Below are 19,727 nucleotides of genomic sequence, written 5' to 3'. Positions count from 1 at the left end.
GTTGACCCACATACAGTATAAATAGCGGGTCTAAACCTTACAGGGGATTAGATGCACAAAATAATGCAACCATGACCGGAGCTGCCAAACATATAGACAAATATTAAATGAACAACAAGCCTGCACATGTACAGATAGAAAAAGTACAGGAAAAAACCATGGTATTAAATACTACAATACTACCTTAAAATCATGTGTTAAATACAAAGCAATACTGCCACCATCAACACCACCACGAGGACTAGCGCTACTCCCCCACAGAGAAGACCCAGAAAGCTCTCTGTATGCTATGTCCTCCTCCTCTCCTCTGTTTTTCTTTACTGCAGTATACAGATAGACATACAGGGGGAGGGACATGAGGAACCAGCACTGCAGGACAAGACATAAAGGAGACACCAGCAACACTGTAGCAGACAGAAACATATACAGACATTGTAAAGCCTCAAGGGGCAGTACCAGTACCGTACACTGTCTCAAGGGGCAGTACCAGTACCGTACACTGTCTCAAGGGGCAGTACCAGTCCTGTACACTGTCTCAAGGGGCAGTACCAGTCCTGTACACTGTCTCAAGGGGCAGTACCAGTCCTGTACACTGTCTCGAGGGACACTACCAGTCCTGTACACTGTCTCGAGGGACACTACCAGTCCTGTACACTGTCTCGAGGGGCAGTACCAGTCCTGTACACCGTCTCGAGGGGCAGTACCAGTCCTGTACACCGTCTCGAGGGGCAGTACCAGTCCTGTACACCGTCTCGAGGGGCAGTACCAGTCCTGTACACCGTCTCGAGGGGCAGTACCAGTCCTGTACACTGTCTCGAGGGGCAGTACCAGTCCTGTACACCGATCTTTAAAATAATTTCTACTGATTTTCCAGAAGTTAAAGACTGAAGAATCTTACCAATGTTTTATCATCAATGCCCAGCAAGGCACCCCCCAAACAGCCAATGTCTCCCTAATAAAAACAGAGAATAAAGTTGACCATTAACATATGTATTTTTAGCTTCTCAGGGTCACCACGTAATAATCCTACCTATACCACTACCTATACCTACCTATCACCAGCAGGTGTAACCATACCTATACCACCAGATCACCAGTAGGTAACCATACCTATACCACTAGTTACTACTAACCCTACATATACCACTAGGTAACCATGTAGTAACTCTACCTATACCACTATGTCACCATGTAGTAACCCTACCTATACCACTATGTCACCATGCAGTAACCACACCTATACCACTAGGTCACCATGTAGTAACCCTAATTATACCACTAGGTCACCATGTAGTAACCCTACCTAAACCACTAGGTCTCCATGTAGTAACCCTACCTATACCACTAGGTCTCCATGTAGTAACCCTACATATACCACTATGTCACCATGTAGTAACCACACCTATACCACTAGGTCACCATGTAATAACCCTACCTATACCACTAGGTCTCCATGTAGTAACCCTACATATACCACTATGTCACCATGCAGTAACCCCACCTATACCACTAGGTCACCATGTAGTAACCCTACCACTAGGTCACCATGTAGTAACTCTACCTATACCACTATGTCACCATGTAGTAACCACACCTATACCACTAGGTCACCATGTAGTAACCCTACCTATTCCACTAGGTCACCATGTAGTAACTCTACCTATACCACTAGGTCACCATGTAGTAACCCTACCTATACCACTAGGTCACCATGTAGTAACCCTACCTATACCACTAGGTCACCATGTAGTAACCCTACCTATTCCACTAGGTCACCATGAAGTAACCCCACCTATACCACTAGGTCACCATGTAGTAACCCTACCTATACCACTAGGTCACCATGTATTAACCCTATTTATACCACTAGGTAACCATGTAGTAACCCTACCTAAACCACTAGGTCTCCATGTTGTAACCCTACCTATACCACTAGTTCTCCATGTAGTAACCCTACATATACCACTATGTCACCATGTAGTAACCACACCTATACCACTAGGTCACCATGTAGTAACCCTACCTATACCACTAGGTCACCATGTAGTAACCCTACCTATACCACTAGGTCACCATGTATTAACCCTATTTATACCACTAGGTAACCATGTAGTAACCCTACCTAAACCACTAGGTCTCCATGTAGTAACCCTACCTATACCACTAGGTCTCCATGTAGTAACCCTACATATACCACTATGTCACCATGTAGTAACCACACCCATACCACTAGGTCACCATGTAGTAACCCTACCTATACCACTAGGTCACCATGTAGAAACCCTACCTATACCAGAAGATCCCCATGTAGATACACAGTGGGACACTGCACCAACAAAATGTCAAATAAACTGTATTAAAGTCATTATAACTGCAGAATGTACCTGTAATAAATTCTAAACATTTGATAAACTTTTCCTTACCAGAGTCTTTATAGTGGCAGCTGTATCCAGTGTTTTTTGTTTTGCCTAGAATAGAAAAGACTAAAAATCAGGAACCAGCTCTAATAAAATATTACTCATCTGTAAGAGGAAAGGTAAAGAAGGAGACATCTGTAAGAGGAAAGGCAAGGAGGACAAATCAGCAAGAGGAAAGGTAAGGAGGGAGACATCTGTAAGAGGAAAGGTAAAGAGGGAGACATCTGTAAGAGGAAAGGTAAGGAGGGAGACATCTGTAAGAGGAAAGGCAAGGAGGACAAATCTGTAAGAGGAAAGGTAAGGAGGGACATCTGTAAGAGGAAAGGTAAGGAGGGAGACATCTGTAAGAGGAAAGGTAAGGAGGGCACATCTGTAAGAGGAAAGGCAAGGAGGACAAATCTGTAAGAGGAAAGGTAAGGAAACACATCTGTAAGAGGAAAGACAAGGAGGGAGACATCTGTAAGAGGAAAGGCAAGGAGGACAAATCTGTAAGTGGAAAGGTAAGGAGACACATCTGTGAGAGGAAAGGAAAGAAGGTAGATATATGAAAGAGGAAAGGTAAGAAGGTAGATATATGAAAGAGGAAAGGTAAGGAGGGAGACATCTGTAAGAGGAAAGGTAAGGAGGACACATCTGTAAGAGAAAAGGTAAGGAGGGACACATCTTTAGGAGGAAAGGTAAGGAGGGAGACATCTGTAAGAGGAAAGGCAATGAAGGAGACATCTGTAAGAGGAAAGGCAAGGAGGGAGACATCTGTAAGAGGAAAGGCAAGGAGGAAGACATAACAATTCTATTAGTACATAGTGCTGAGGTTTCATTGCAAATTTTTACCAGACAGAAGAGTTGTTTCAAGTTGTTGGATATTCCAGGTATATCAGTCTGAAAGATTTGATTTCAGGAATAGTTCATTACTGTTGAAGTTTACATTAATCACATCTTTTATAGCTCCCATAAGGCTTAATATTGAACTTGCCATATGTCTAATTCTCATAGTAATGAAAGTATCTGTTTTCATTCGACTTTCCTAACAAGATGGAAAATTTTTTAATTGTTAAAATAAATACATTTTTTGCCCTGTTCCGGCATCAAGTATTAGCAAATCCGTAGATATTTGTTTATTTTTTACATCTCATCCACATTTTTTACATCACATCCACACTACCCCGTTAAAAACAATGAGAATTAGATATTAGAGTCTATAAAATAATAGAATAAAGTAGTAAGTGAAAAACAAATGTTGTATATTTTGGAGACTTCACAGCATTTCCTGCAAAGACTCGATATTTACCGATAAATAGCAACAAGAAGAAAAGATTTTTTGGGCCATGGATGTAAAACCAGTGGAAATCTGTACTTTAGTTTGATAAGTCAAAATTTGAGATTTCTATTTCCTAACACCGGAAGCAGAGCAGGTGAGTGGATGGTTTGTACACGTGTGGAGGAGTGATGGAGCCGTGCTTTGCTGGTGACACTTTCATTTGTTTGCACCATCATTTGACTCTAAGCATAACTCTGGGCTATGGTTTTGACCAAGAAGGAGAATGCTTCCTCAGCTGACCTGGCCTCCACAGTCGCTCAAACTAAACCCAGTTGGGATGGTTTGGGATGAGTTGGAGCTCGGAGCAAAGGAGCCAACAAGAGCCCAGAACCTCTGGGAAACCCTTCAAGATTGATGGTAAACCATTAATGGTGACTAACCCATGAAATTAATCGAGCGAATGCCAAGAGTGTGCAAAGCCGTCATCACAGCAAATGGGGCAACTGTGAGGACTCAAAAAAGGAAAAAAGTGTAATTGTGCATTTATATTCTCTTGGGTGTACCATAAAGTCCATATACCAACGCTCCATGAAGTCCACTTACATTGGTGATATGTGCCACACACTTGGAGGTAAAAAGCCCACACAGCTGCCAGAGAAAAGAGAGATTATTAAGCTGCAATAAAATGAGCCCACAATGCTGCCCGATACAGTAATGCTGCCTGATACAGTAATGCTCTTTCTTGTCTGTTATCATCATCAATACTATTGTCTGGATCACTATATCATTTATCATACTGCAATTTGTGTTTCTGTGAGAAACAGAAGAAGATGTAGTAAGTTTGTGCGGTGGAGAGGTCTCTCCGATACTCCCAGGATGTAGCTCATTGCTGACATGTGATGTCCAACCTTTTCATTATCTTCAATTATAAAATCAGAGAAGAAAGTCTCTTACCAGGTCACACACCAAGGTTGCAACTGGTGGAGCTACACCTACAGCTGTCTGCAAAATAAAGGAAACGTGTCGCAATTAACGGAAACTCTGACGCAGTATAAGAGAAATTATATCACCAGAGCATTTATGTAGGTTCCACTGTTCCTGACAGCAGTGGCCACAATATCCACCAGCTTTATGAAGTCAAACGACAGATTTTATATAAATATATATATATATATATATATAACACAAGTATCAATATATTCCGACACAGATGTGCTAAGCAATACAGTGTATTCAGACAGACTTCAGAATTGAGATGTGAGAACAGGTGGTATATATAGTTATTATCACTACATCTATAATCACTCTGAGCTCTACAGGCAGCTCTTTCCTCCCCCACACAGTCCTGTCTCTGAGCTCTACAGGCAGCTCTTTCCTCCTCCACACAGTCCTGTCTCTGAGCTCTACAGGCAGCTCTTTCCTCCCCCACACAGTCCTGTCTCTCAGCTCTACAGACAGCTCTGTCCTCCACCACACAGTCCTGTCTCTGAGCTCTACAGGCAGCTCTTTCCTCCACCACACAGTCCTGTCTCTGAGCTCTACAGGCAGCTCTTTCCTCCACCACACAGTCCTATCTCTGAGCTCTACAGGCAGCTCTTTCCTCCACCACACAGTCCTGTCTCTGAGCTCTACAGGCAGCTCTTTCCTCCTCCACACAGTCCTGTCTCTGAGCTCTACAGGCAGCTCTTCCCTCCTCCACACTGTCCTATCTCTGAGCTCTACAGGCAGCTCTTTCCTCCTCCACACAGTCCTGTCTCTGAGCTCTACAGGCAGCTCTTTCCTCCTCCACACAGTCCTGTCTCTGAGCTCTACAGGCAGCTCTTCCCTCCTCCACACAGTTCTGTCTCTGAGCTCTACAGGCAGCTCTTTTCTCCTCCACACAGTCCTGTCTCTGAGCTCTACAGGCAGCTCCTTCCTCCTCCACACAGTCCTGTCTCTGACCTCTATGGGCAGCTCTGTCCTCCTCCGCACAGTCCTCTCTCTGAGCTCTACAGGAAGCACTTTCCTCCACCACACAGTCCTGTCTCTGAGCTCTACAGGCAGCTCTTTCCTCCTCCACACAGTCCTGTCTCTGAGCTCTACAGGCAGCTCTTTCCTCCTCCACACAGTCCTGTCTCTGAGCTCTACAGGCAGCTCTTTCCTCCTCCACACATTCCTGTCTCGGACCTCTATGGGCAGCTCTGTCCTCCTCCGCACAGTCCTCTCTCTGAGCTCTACAGGCAGCTCTTTCCTCCTCCACACAGTCCTGTCTCTGAGCTCTACAGGCAGCTCTTTCCTCCTCCACACAGTCCTGTCTCTGAGCTCTACAGGCAGCTCTTCCCTCCTCCACACTGTCCTATCTCTGAGCTCTACAGGCAGATCTTTCCTCCTCCACACAGTCCTGTCTCTGAGCTCTACAGGCAGCTCTTTCCTCCTCCACACAGTCCTATCTCTGAGCTCTACAGGCAGCTCTTCCCTCCTCCACACAGTTCTGTCTCTGAGCTCTACAGGCAGCTCTTTTCTCCTCCACACAGTCCTGTCTCTGAGCTCTACAGGCAGCTCCTTCCTCCTCCACACAGTCCTGTCTCTGACCTCTATGGGCAGCTCTGCCCTCCTCCGCACAGTCCTCTCTCTGAGCTCTACAGGAAGCACTTTCCTCCACCACACAGTCCTGTCTCTGAGCTCTACAGGCAGCTCTTTCCTCCTCCACACAGTCCTGTCTCTGAGCTCTACAGGCAGCTTTTTCCTCCTCCACACAGTCCTGTCTCTGAGCTTTACAAGCAGCTCTTTCCTCCTCCACACAGTCCTGTCTCTGAGCTTTACAGGCAGCTCTTTGCTCCTCCACACAATCCTGTCTCTGAGCTCTACAGGCTGCTCCTTCCTCCTCCACACAATCATGTCTCTGAGCTCTACAGGCAGCTCTTTCCTCCTCCGCACAGTCCTCTCTCTGAGCTCTACAGGCAGCAATTTCCTCCTCCACACAGTGCTGTCTCTGAGCTCTACAGGCAGCTCTTTCCTCCTCCACACAGTCCTGTCTCTGAGCTCTACAGGCAGCTCTTTCCTCCTCCACACAGTCCTGTCTCTGAGCTCTACAGGCAGCTCTTTCCTCCTCCACACAGTCCTGTCTCTGAGCTCTACAGGCAGCTCTTTCCTCCTCCACACATTCCTGTCTCTGAGCTCTACAGGCAGCTCTTTCCTCCTCCACACAGTCCTGTCTCTGAGCTCTACAGGCAGCTCTTTCCTCCTCCACACATTCCTGTCTCGGACCTCTATGGGCAGCTCTGTCCTCCTCCGCACAGTCCTCTCTCTGAGCTCTACAGGCAGCTCTTTCCTCCTCCACACAGTCCTGTCTCTGAGCTCTACAGGCAGCTCTTTCCTCCTCCACACAGTCCTGTCTCTGAGCTCTACAGGCAGCTCTTTCCTCCTCCACACAGTCTTGTCTCTGAGCTCTACAGGCAGCTCTTTCCTCCTCCACACAGTCCTGTCTCTGAGCTCTACAGGCAGCTCTTTCCTCCTCCACACAGTCCTGTCTCTGAGCTCTACAGGCAGCTCTTTCCTCCTCCACACAGTCCTGTCTCTGAGCTCTACAGGCAGCTCTTCCCTCCTCCACACTGTCCTCTCTCTGAGCTCTACAGGCAGCTCTTTCCTCCTCCACACAGTCCTGTCTCTGAGCTCTACAGGCAGCTCTTTCCTCCTCCACACAGTCCTGTCTCTGAGCTCTACAGGCAGCTCTTTCCTCCTCCACACAGTCCTGTCTCTGAGCTCTACAGGCAGCTCTTTCCTCCTCCACACTATCCTGTCTCTGAGCTTTACAGGCAGCTCTTTGCTCCTCCACACAATCCTGTCTCTGAGCTCTACAGGCTGCTCCTTCCTCCTCCACACAATCATGTCTCTGAGCTCTACAGGCAGCTCTTTCCTCCTCCGCACAGTCCTCTCTCTGAGCTCTACAGGCAGCTCTTTCCTCCTCCACACAGTGCTGTCTCTGAGCTCTACAGGCAGCTCTTTCCTCCTCCACACAGTCCTGTCTCTGAGCTCTACAGGCAGCTCTTTCCTCCTCCACACAGTCCTGTCTCTGAGCTCTACAGGCAGCTCTTTCCTCCTCCACACAGTCCTGTCTCTGAGCTCTACAGGCAGCTCTTTCCTCCTCCACACATTCCTGTCTCTGAGCTCTACAGGCAGCTCTTTCCTCCTCCACACAGTCCTGTCTCTGAGCTCTACAGGCAGCTCTTTCCTCCTCCACACATTCCTGTCTCGGACCTCTATGGGCAGCTCTGTCCTCCTCCGCACAGTCCTCTCTCTGAGCTCTACAGGCAGCTCTTTCCTCCTCCACACAGTCCTGTCTCTGAGCTCTACAGGCAGCTCTTTCCTCCTCCACACAGTCCTGTCTCTGAGCTCTACAGGCAGCTCTTTCCTCCTCCACACAGTCCTGTCTCTGAGCTCTACAGGCAGCTCTTTCCTCCTCCACACAGTCCTGTCTCTGAGCTCTACAGGCAGCTCTTTCCTCCTCCACACAGTCCTGTCTCTGAGCTCTACAGGCAGCTCTTTCCTCCTCCACACAGTCCTGTCTCTGAGCTCTACAGGCAGCTCTTCCCTCCTCCACACTGTCCTATCTCTGAGCTCTACAGGCAGCTCTTTCCTCCTCCACACAGTCCTGTCTCTGAGCTCTACAGGCAGCTCTTTCCTCCTCCACACAGTCCTGTCTCTGAGCTCTACAGGCAGCTCTTTCCTCCTCCACACAGTCCTGTCTCTGAGCTCTACAGGCAGCTCTTTCCTCCTCCACACTATCCTGTCTCTGAGCTCTACAGGCAGCTCTTTCCTCCTCCACACAGTCCTGTCTCTGAGCTCTACAGGCAGCTCTTCCCTCCTCCACACTGTCCTATCTCTGAGCTCTACAGGCAGCTCTTTCCTCCTCCAAACAGTCCTGTCTCTGAGCTCTACAGGCAGCTCTTTCCTCCTCCACACAGTCCTGTCTCTGAGCTCTACAGGCAGCTCTTCCCTCCTCCACACAGTTCTGTCTCTGAGCTCTACAGGCAGCTCTTTTCTCCTCCACACAGTCCTGTCTCTGAGCTCTACAGGCAGCTCCTTCCTCCTCCACACAGTCCTGTCTCTGACCTCTATGGGCAGCTCTGTCCTCCTCCGCACAGTCCTCTCTCTGAGCTCTACAGGAAGCACTTTCCTCCACCACACAGTCCTGTCTCTGAGCTCTACAGGCAGCTCTTTCCTCCTCCACACAGTCCTGTCTCTGAGCTCTACAGGCAGCTCTTTCCTCCTCCACACTATCCTGTCTCTGAGCTCTACAGGCAGCTCTTTCCTCCTCCACACAGTCCTGTCTCTGAGCTCTACAGGCAGCTCTTTCCTCCTCCACACATTCCTGTCTCGGACCTCTATGGGCAGCTCTGTCCTCCTCCGCACAGTCCTCTCTCTGAGCTCTACAGGCAGCTCTTTCCTCCTCCACACAGTCCTGTCTCTGAGCTCTACAGGCAGCTCTTTCCTCCTCCGCACAGTCCTCTCTCTGAGCTCTACAGGCAGCTCTTTCCTCCTCCACACAGTCCTGTCTCTGAGCTCTACAGGCAGCTCTTTCCTCCTCCACACAGTCCTGTCTCTGAGCTCTACAGGCAGCTCTTTCCTCCTCCACACAGTCCTGTCTCTGAGCTCTAGAGGCAGCTCTTTCCTCCTCCACACAATCCTGTCTCTGAGCTCTACAGGCTGCTCCTTCCTCCTCCACACAATCATGTCTCTGAGCTCTACAGGCAGCTCTTTCCTCCTCCGCACAGTCCTCTCTCTGAGCTCTACAGGCAGCTCTTTCCTCCTCCACACAGTGCTGTCTCTGAGCTCTACAGGCAGCTCTTTCCTCCTCCACACAGTCCTGTCTCTGAGCTCTACAGGCTGCTCCTTCCTCCTCCACACAATCATGTCTCTGAGCTCTACAGGCAGCTCTTTCCTCCTCCGCACAGTCCTCTCTCTGAGCTCTACAGGCAGCTCTTTCCTCCTCCACACAGTCCTGTCTCTGAGCTCTACAGGCAGCTCTTTCCTCCTCCACATAGTCCTGTCTCTGAGCTCTACAGGCAGCTCTTTCCTCCTCCACACATTCCTGTCTCGGACCTCTATGGGCAGCTCTGTCCTCCTCCGCACAGTCCTCTCTCTGAGCTCTACAGGCAGCTCTTTCCTCCTCCACACAGTCCTGTCTCTGAGCTCTACAGGCAGCTCTTTCCTCCTCCACACAGTCCTGTCTCTGAGCTCTACAGGCAGCTCTTCCCTCCTGCACACTGTCCTATCTCTGAGCTCTACAGGCAGCTCTTTCCTCCTCCACACAGTCCTGTCTCTGAGCTCTACAGGCAGCTCTTTCCTCCTCCACACAGTCCTGTCTCTGAGCTCTACAGGCAGCTCTTCCCTCCTCCACACAGTTCTGTCTCTGAGCTCTACAGGCAGCTCTTTTCTCCTCCACACAGTCCTGTCTCTGAGCTCTACAGGCAGCTCCTTCCTCCTCCACACAGTCCTGTCTCTGACCTCTATGGGCAGCTCTGTCCTCCTCCGCACAGTCCTCTCTCTGAGCTCTACAGGAAGCACTTTCCTCCACCACACAGTCCTGTCTCTGAGCTCTACAGGCAGCTTTTTCCTCCTCCACACAGTCCTGTCTCTGAGCTTTACAAGCAGCTCTTTCCTCCTCCACACAGTCCTGTCTCTGAGCTTTACAGGCAGCTCTTTGCTCCTCCACACAATCCTGTCTCTGAGCTCTACAGGCTGCTCCTTCCTCCTCCACACAATCATGTCTCTGAGCTCTACAGGCAGCTCTTTCCTCCTCCGCACAGTCCTCTCTCTGAGCTCTACAGGCAGCTCTTTCCTCCTCCACACAGTGCTGTCTCTGAGCTCTACAGGCAGCTCTTTCCTCCTCCACACAGTCCTGTCTCTGAGCTCTACAGGCAGCTCTTTCCTCCTCCACACAGTCCTGTCTCTGAGCTCTACAGGCAGCTCTTTCCTCCTCCACACAGTCCCGTCTCTGAGCTCTACAGGCAGCTCTTTCCTCCTCCACACTATCCTGTCTCTGAGCTCTACAGGCAGCTCTTTCCTCCTCCACACAGTCCTGTCTCTGAGCTCTACAGGCAGCTCTTTCCTCCTCCATACAGTCCTGTCTCTGAGCTCTACAGGCAGCTCTTTCCTCCTCCACACATTCCTGTCTCGGACCTCTATGGGCAGCTCTGTCCTCCTCCGCACAGTCCTCTCTCTGAGCTCTACAGGCAGCTCTTTCCTCCTCCACACAGTCCTGTCTCTGAGCTCTACAGGCAGCTCTTTCCTCCTCCACACAGTCCTGTCTCTGAGCTCTACAGGCAGCTCTTTCCTCCTCCACACAGTCCTGTCTCTGAGCTCTACAGGCAGCTCTTTCCTCCTCCACACAATCCTGTCTCTGAGCTGTTGTGAACCCAACCGATTAGGGAGGGTGCATGTGGACTGCATGTGCCAGTCTCCTTAGTTAGGTAGATTTACAGTTTATTGCCGCCAGGAAAGGGTTAAGATAGGGTGGTTATTGGAGGTTCATTTCATTTCATTCCCTCCCCTTTCCCTTTCTGACAGGATTGCAGCCAATCTGGTGGCCTCGCGGTATTTTAAGCCTATCAGGGGAGCTAATGGTTAAGGGGGAGGGTACCTGTTATATATGGCGCCTTCCGGTAGTTCCGTCACTGCACCACTGAAGCGGTTTGTGTGGTGTCCTCCATGGCTGCATCTGATGACATTCTAATGGCCACGCTCCAGGCGCGCGCCGCTACGGAGGGTGAGGGCTGGCTCAGCAGGTTTCTTGCTGGGATCAGCCCCCCTCCGGTTAAACCTCCCCCCGTGCAGTTCTGCGCGGCGCCTGCGGGCTCCCGAATGACTCAGTCCCAGCACGTCACTTCCAACTTCCGGTCGGGCGTGTGGTAAGTCCCGCCAAGCCAGTGCCTCAGTCTCTGTCCCAGTGCCACCCCAGCAGCAGCTCAGCTCCTGCCCGTCCTCCCCTCAGCAGCATCATTCCACTCTCCCCCTCTCACATCCGCCACCGCTGCTGTGGCTGCAGGGGCACCCGGAGAGTTCCCAGCAGCATCATTGGCCCCCGAATCCTGCCGGCAGTTAGTCCAGCCCGCCAGCCCCCTCAACATAGTACCGGCTGCTAGCGCCCCTTAGCTGTCTGCCCAGCATATTTTCGGCAGCCAGGCCGTTACTTACCCCTGGTTCAGCATGGGCAGCAGGGCTAGTGTGTCTTCAGATGACTCCCCCTCCCCTCAGAATAGCCGGCGGCCATTAACCCTTCGGGGATAGCCCCTTCTAGTACCCCAGCCGGCCAGGAGGCTGCTGCCGCTTCCTCAGCGGTCCAAATTGCCCTCACTGACGATGGTTCCCCCCCAACTGACCCACCTACAGCCTTGACCCTGGCTGTCTCTCTGCCTGCCGGCAGCTCCGTGGCTCCCCCTGCAGAGGCAGTATTATGGTGCCCTCCTGGTCCCAGTTCTGTGAGTCGCATAAGTACTTTGAGTCAGCACAGGTCCCGCTCATCTTCTGCTTTTCAGAGCCCGCGGTGGTAATACTACCTTCCTCCGGATACGTTGTCTAAGTTGAGTGATTTGATTGATGGTTTCCTAGCTGTTTCCAAGGTTACCCTTAAGCAGATGCAATCATTATTGGGCCCTTTAGTTTTTGCCTGCCGGGTGATACCCATGGGCCGAATTTTTTCTAGACGGCTGTCGCTGGCCACAAAGGGCGCACGTATGCCGAAACATTGCATAAGAGTCACTGGCATTTTGAAGGCGGACCTCAGAGTTTGGAAGGAGTTTTTGGTTTCTTACAATGGTCGCACTTGCTTAATGGGTATGAGAATGTCTAACAATGAATTGGCTTTATTTACGGATGCTGCAGGGGCTTCTGGTTTTGGGGCTTACCTGGGGAATGATTGGTGCGCGGACTCTTGGCCGGTGGAGTGGAGTGAACAGGGTCTCTGTAAGAATTTGACCCTCTTAGAGCTTTTCCCCATTGTGGTCGCTGTCGAGATTTGGGGTCCTCTTCTCGCCAACCACCATATATGTTTTTGGATGGATAATTTGGGGGTAGTTCGTTGTATCAGTTCGTTGTATTGTTTGCTGAGACACTTGGTTTTGCGTTGTTTGGAATATAATATATATTTTAGATCTCGCCATGTCCCTGGAGTTCATATTTCTGTTGCTGACACCTTGTCCCGATTTCGCTGGCACTCATTCAGAGCGCTCGTGCCTGGAGCCGAGGAGGTGGGCAGGCCGTGCCCGGGGCTGTTATGGAATCTCGTGGACCTCAGATGATGGAAATGATATCCTCATCAGTGACGCCTGCTACGTGGAGACTTCATGGTAAGGCGTTGGAGGAGTGGTGCTCCTTGGTACGAGGAAGAGATGCCGGGGGTAATGAGTCCGCAAGGTTGGAAATGACGGTGGAATTTCTGTTGGCTATTATGGCAGCCGGTGCTTCGGGTTTTGTTTCACAGCACAAGCTGGCCGGGGTTTCCTTTTATTTTAAGCTTAGTGCAGATGATTCATTTTTGCCCAGACAGTGAGCATCTGAGTGAAATTGGGACTGACATTTTCCTATCTGGCTTGCAAGATGGAATTGAACAAGCCCTCTTTCTTCTGGGTGGAGGTCGTAGCCCTGTGTAGGGGTCACAGGGCTCCTTCTTGGCCTGAGTGTTCCTAGTGATGGTGTTGGTAGCAGCCAGACATGTACGGTGGGAGTCCGTCGGTGGCATACTACAGGCAGCTCTTTGCTCCTCCACACCATAGGCAGATTATAATGAGGGCAATCCTGCCACCAGGACCAGGTAAGTGAAAGAATCTAGGCCAGGGGTCCTCAACTGGCGGACCGCGGTCCGAACCCGGACCGCGGAGGCCAGCTGTCCGGACCCCTGGTCAGACCTCCTAACCGCCCCGGATCCGGTCCGTCCCGGGGCGGTTAGGAGGTCCTGCTCCCCACCGCACTTCCTCCCGCCCCATAGGTGTACTGTCCTGAGATGTCAGTACGCCTGTGGGGCTGGGGGCACTGCCGGTCCGGCCCCCGGCTGATACGCGCTCTGTAAGGATGTCCCGGGATTCCCCAGCAGAGCGCGCACCACTGACCTCAGTGTACGCCGCCGGCCTGCTCTACCGTAAGTACAGGACGGCGGCGTACACTGAGGTCACTGGTGCGCGCTCTGCTGGGGAATCCCCGGGACGTCCCCAGAGAGCGTGTATCAGCCGGGGACCGGACCGACAGGAGAAGAAAAGAAGACAGGCGCAGCGGGGGAGCGAGGTGCTAGGTGAGTTGTGTTTTTTTTTTTTTTTTGTCTGGGGGCCATCTATAAGGGGAGAGCGCACAAGGGGGGCTATATACTACTGGCGGGAGCTCATAGGGGGCTATATACTACTGGGGGGAGCTCACAGGGGGCTATATACTACAGGGGGAGAGCACAGGGGGCTATATACTACTGGGGGAGCTCACAGGGGGCTTTATAGTACAGTGGGGCTATATACTACTGGGGGGAGCTCACAGGGGGCTTTATAGTACAGTGGGACTATATACTACTGGAAGGACCTCACAGGGGGCTATATACTACAGGGGAGAGCACAGGGGTGCTATATACTACTGGGGAAAGCTCACAGGGGGCTATATACTACAGGGGGAGAGCACAGGGGTGCTATATACTACTGGGGAAAGCTCACAGGGGGCTATATACTACAGGGGGAGAGCACAGGGGGGTTATATACTACTGGGGGGAGCTCACGGGGCTATATACTAGAGGGGAGAGTGCTATATACTACAGGGGGAGAGCACAGGGGGGCTATATACTACTGGGGGGAGCTCACAGGGGGCTATATACTACAGGGGGAGAGCTCACAGGGGGGCTATATACTACTGGGGGAGCAACAGGGGGCTATATACTACTGGGGGAGAGCGCACAGGGGGCTATACACTACTGGGGGAGCAACAGGGGGGGGCTATTTACTACCAGGGCAGTCACCCCCTTTGTACCTAATATCAAAGGGCTGCTGAGAGAGAAAAAAATGCAAGTTTTCCCGCTAATAAGCAGCAATTCTGTATATAAATAGTTAAATGTTTGTGAAAAGTAACAAAACACGTTTCCTACTGATGTTCAGCGAGGACCTTCACCTGACAATAGACCCCGGTAAGTGGACCCTCACCAAAAGTTGTTGAGTACCCCTGATCTAGGCCTTCATCCCCCTCCCCCATGTGTACTATTTATTTATTTTTGGTAGGAGCCATCTTCAGTCACTCTGTATCTGTGAAGACGATTCCCTCCCTGCAGCCTCAGTGCCCCCCGACCCCTGTAGTGGGAGCTGCAGCTGCATGGCAGGGGATAGAGGGAAGCTAGCAGGGACATCAGGGACATCCTGGCTTGGTGTTGGATCTGCTGAATTGTCAGCTGTGAAACCTTTTATAGGCAGAGACATAGTGGACGCAGTGGAGGAGTCTGAAGACTTCCTGAACGCCTTGTACTTATCTCTGTTTCTATTCTATCTTATAATCAGGTTCTGAATTGTACTTTTTTTGCAATTAAAATAGAACCAAATAACTCACCAAAGTTTCTGCAACAAATGTTGCTGCGTCTCCCGTCACTCCACCCGCGGCCGCTCCAGTTTCTCCCTTTAAGAAAGGGAAATTTACATAACATAACTTCTTAGTTCTATAAGTTGAGCTCAGCTCCCCCAGAGCACCGACACGTGGAGAGCAGCTCCAACAATCCAACACTCCGGTAGATTCCCAGTAAGTTCTATCCTGCCCAGCATCCAGAACACTGGTCCCATTTAAAAAAAAAATCATTTTCTAATCTGTCTCTTTATGATTGTGATGTTATTATTTCACTATTCTGTGTATTATTGTGGGGAAACCATCTAGTCTGAGCTTTATTGATATGCGTTACAGTAAACCCCACAGACATTAGACCATTATCTAGTCTGGGAGAGTTTTCTAGGCATGCTGTGTGACCTGTGCAGGGATGGGGGAGGGGCTGACCTCTATTCGCTGATGTCACTTCTTTCTGTATAGATAAGGAGCAGACCACAAAGAAGTGACGTCTACAGAACAGGAACTGTCAGCGTATTATGAGGCTTATTAGTAGTGGAAACTGCAAAAATACTTTTTTGTTCATTATAGAAATATTAAAATGGAAAATTAGAAAATCAAAATAGCCAAAAATTCTTAAAAAATAAATTTAACATAAAAATGTCATTCACACAGGTCATGATCTGATTCCTTTAACCTCTTTCTTGCTGGGTGTTTTGCATTAAATTTTTTTTTAAAAATGAACAAATTAAACTTAAAACCCCAAAGGTCAGATAATAACTTACCACGAGTTCTTTCAGTCCCACGATCCCACCGATCTCACAGCCGCTACATTTCTGCCAGGTGAATAGAAGGTTCAGTGTTATAGTCAGAACAATCCACCAGTATAAGCGAGGTATGGTAACCCCATGACCCACGGGATGGAGACCAAAAGGTATGGACACCCGAGAGATATGGCCGCCACCCCAGGGCCCCGCTTAGTATTGTGCATTTAAAGGTCACTGGTCATATACAAATTCAGTGTACAAGCTGAGTTATTGGTATACACAGAAAGTAAGTGAACCCCTTGGAATCTCCATCCTTGGGATTTATCTCAGAGTCCCCGTTATAGACAAATACAATGGGGGAAGATTTACTAAAGTCAAACTAACAGATTTCTCGTATGGCCGAGCTCCAGAATTTTAAAACAACTCAAGTAAACCTTCATTTTGTAATTGGTTTCCTCAGAAGGGGCGTGTCTATGGGCGTGTCCTATAAACCATAGATGTTGCATCTAACCCTGCACTTAATATTGGCTTTAGGGTTTTTAGAATCCACTCAAAAAGTTGGTCTATGGAGCTCTATATAGATTCTTTACTGTAAGAGCACTGAGACTATGGAGCTCTATATAGATTCTTTACTGTAAGGGCAGTAACACTATGGAGCTCTATATAGATTATTTACTGTACGAGCAATGAGGCTATGGAGCTCTATATAGATTCTTTACTGTAAGGGCAGTGATATTATGGATCTCTCTATAGATTCTTTACTGTAAGGGCAGTAATACTATGGAGCTCTATATAGATTCTTTACTGTAAGGGCAGTAACACTATGGAGCTCTATATAGATTCTTTACTGTAAGGGCAGTAACACTATGGAGCTCTATATAGATTCTTTACTGTAAGGGCAGTAACACTATGGAGCTCTATATAGATTCTTTACTGTAAGGGCAGTAACACTATGGAGCTCTATATAGATTCTTTACTGTAAGGGCAGTAACACTATGGAGCAGTATATAGATTCTTTACTGTAAGGGCAGTAACACTATGGAGCTCTATATAGATTCTTTACTGTAAGGGCAGTAACACTATGGAACTCTATATAGATTCTTTACTGTAAGGGCAGTAACACTATGGAGCAGTATATAGATTCTTTACTGTAAGGGCAGTAACACTATGGAACTCTATATAGATTCTTTACTGTAAGGGCAGTCACACTATGGAGCAGTATATAGGTTCTCATTTACCCAGAAACTCATTCTGTTCGTCATTTCTTCTCTATAATGAATGACTTCTACCTCATTGGATTTCTTTTTTTTTGTTTTTTTGCCTTCCTCTGGATCAACACTATAGGGTCATAGGTTAAACTGGATAGAGATCTGTCCTTTTTCACGCTTACAGACTTTGTCCTTGTGTTACTCTGAGTATTGCAGGGTGTTCATTATTCTATACCACACCCCCACACGTCTCCTGTATTGTCTATGGGCATGTCAGTGTCAGGATTTGCCCGCTGCCTGTAGGTCACACGTTACTCTTACCACTATTTCGATGATTTCATTCTTAGCTGCCAGATGGAATTCATCCGCTCTGTTAGCCTGTAGGGTCACAAAGGGAACGACAGCTCGATAAGCAGAAAATATGGAAATAGTACATCAGTCAGGACACAGATCAGGTTAGGGAGAATTAGTTTTTACAATTAAAGGGATAGTCCACAATTTCTTCCATACTTATTATCTATTCAGTCTCCTTCCCCAAGTTCGGAGCTGCTACTTTCTGCTGAAGACACAAAAATCTGTGTGAGTTTTTCTCTATGTCTCCCCCTCCTCCCCCTCCCTTCTGAGATGGCTGATATAAGCTGATATAAAAGTCCCTGGCAGGCTTTATCTGCAACTTTGTAGCTTCTTTGTAAAGAAGTGTTAATCTGAAGTCAAGTTGCTGATGAACTCACTGTGAATATCCCTCCCAGCATTACAAAGAAGCTACAAAGTTGCAGATAGGGACTTGTGTCAGAAGGGAGGGGGAATAGTGGGACACAAAGAGAAAAGCTCACACACACATTTTTGTGTCTTCAGTAGAAAGCAGCAGCTCAGAACCGGGAGGAACAGGAGACTGAATAACAAATATGGAAGGAATTGTTAGTCTCACCATGGGCAGCAACATATCAAAAGTTATGTTTAAGTGGAATACCCCTTTAAGGCAAACAGTATTTTATACCCAGGACTATATCTATAACACAGAGGCGCTCCGTATTTCTAGAGGAAAGAAGGGATTCTTTACTATAAGTGGAAGATGTCATGGTGAATGGAATACAGGAAAGAATAAATGTATATAGAGTGATAATATTACAGGTTATAATGACTAGAGGAAGGCGGGTACCAAGAGGGTTCCTTATAGAACAACTAGGCAACTCCATTAACAAATACTGGGGTGTACTTTAAGTGTTCGTAAATGAGATACAATGCATTGAAATCTCATGTCTATGGGGCTTGGGATGAACAATAGTCCTATCGGACGCTGGAGGCTGCTAGATGTGCTAGATGTCGATGCGTATATCAAAGGAAAGATTTACTTTACCTCGTTCCGCTTAAATTTGCAAAACACATTGTTTAGGGCTAGTAGAAGTTGTGGAACGTTCTGCAAACAAAATACAAAGAGGTCCCAGGTTAGTAGTACTGAGCGTAACGTCATCTGCTATACATGAAGGGGTGTTCCTGTCCGGGACATTACCGTCTGGTAGCTCTGGGTCCCACCTCTCCACTCGTTCCCTGCCTGGAAGATAGTGGGCGGCTGGGTGGGACCTCCATTATGGGGATAGGTCTGGTGTCTTAGAAGGGGAACCTCATATTTAGTCATTAATAGTATATTCCGCAGAGTCTAAGGTGGGAATACCCCTCCATGGATGAACGCTCTATATTTTGTATACATATAATTATACAGACCCTCTGTAGCAATCTACAGTTACTATACCTCTTATAGAAATCTATAGGAATCTACAGAATTTTACCTCCAGTGCATGTTTCAAACAGGCATCATCTGTAGAAAAGTTATTTTTATTTGGTGTATCACACTGGAAAGATGAAGGTGATGGCTGTCCACCAAGACCTGATGATGATGATCCACAACCTGTGGGTGGCTGGGGTTTGGGTTGGTTGCCATCATTATCTAAAAAACACAGAAGAATAGAAGTTAAGTAAATCCCTAGAAAACCTGTAGTAAATACTGTATATATGTTCCTGTCCGGTACTTACCCTGGCAGACACTGACACCAGCCAGTGCGAGGAGTATGAGGATCTTCATGGTGCAGGTAGTTGGGTTCAGCACAGATGTGGAGCTCCATCTCGTGTGTCCGCACTCTTATAGTGTGAGGATCAGAGACACCGGTAATGGCCAATTATGGCTTTACACTTTACACTTGGTTTGGTCTCTGGCAATTGTTACACGGAAGGTATCCAAAATGTTGGCAGCAGAAGAACTAGAATGCGCCAATGTTCTCTCTCCTAATAAGAGTAAACATTCATTATGTAACTTTCCTTATGTAACCTTGTCTAACAGTTGCAAAGGCGGATAACCACATGGCTACTGCAGGTTATACAACTGGTGGCCACAAAGTCTACATATTAAAGGACGCGTCTTCTCCCGGCTCGTTTTCCAGATCGGTACGGGTGTGAACACTCAGACCTGGACTGCTCAAAACTTTTGACATGTCTCTTTGATGTCTCTATGACATGTCACTTTAAAGGTTGATACTCTGTTTTAAGCGAATGT

At 48.4% G+C, this 19,727-nt stretch overlaps 1 protein-coding gene across 4 annotated transcripts in view; it reads right to left on the bottom strand.

The window, feature by feature from the left end:
* The window catches only part of LOC138798990 (uncharacterized), a 31,444-nt gene extending 12,125 nt beyond the window's left edge, over window positions 1-19,319 (bottom strand). Inside the window, exons 1-11 of one of the 4 annotated variants that reach the window (XM_069979649.1) lie at window positions 19,211-19,319; window positions 18,967-19,124; window positions 18,537-18,596; window positions 17,501-17,557; window positions 15,990-16,040; window positions 15,220-15,285; window positions 4,630-4,677; window positions 4,279-4,323; window positions 3,249-3,296; window positions 2,424-2,468; window positions 899-952 (exon numbers count right to left, since the gene is read on the bottom strand). In XM_069979649.1, coding sequence (XP_069835750.1) covers window positions 899-952; window positions 2,424-2,468; window positions 3,249-3,296; window positions 4,279-4,323; window positions 4,630-4,677; window positions 15,220-15,285; window positions 15,990-16,040; window positions 17,501-17,557; window positions 18,537-18,596; window positions 18,967-19,124; window positions 19,211-19,259 — 681 coding nt within the window. In that variant the 5' untranslated portion in view covers window positions 19,260-19,319. The remainder of the gene's footprint in view (window positions 1-898; window positions 953-2,423; window positions 2,469-3,248; window positions 3,297-4,278; window positions 4,324-4,629; window positions 4,678-15,219; window positions 15,286-15,989; window positions 16,041-17,500; window positions 17,558-18,536; window positions 18,597-18,966; window positions 19,125-19,210) is intronic. The other 3 variants (XM_069979651.1, XM_069979650.1, XM_069979652.1) reach the window with 3 other exon arrangements.
* Between the last annotated feature and the right edge of the window lie 408 nt (window positions 19,320-19,727).

Source organism: Dendropsophus ebraccatus, chromosome 8 (assembly GCF_027789765.1).
Source record: "Dendropsophus ebraccatus isolate aDenEbr1 chromosome 8, aDenEbr1.pat, whole genome shotgun sequence".
In the NCBI taxonomy this organism is placed as follows: domain Eukaryota; kingdom Metazoa; phylum Chordata; class Amphibia; order Anura; family Hylidae; genus Dendropsophus; species Dendropsophus ebraccatus.
Note: the sequence above shows the minus strand (reverse complement) of the source record. Positions and strands in the feature narration are given on the sequence as shown.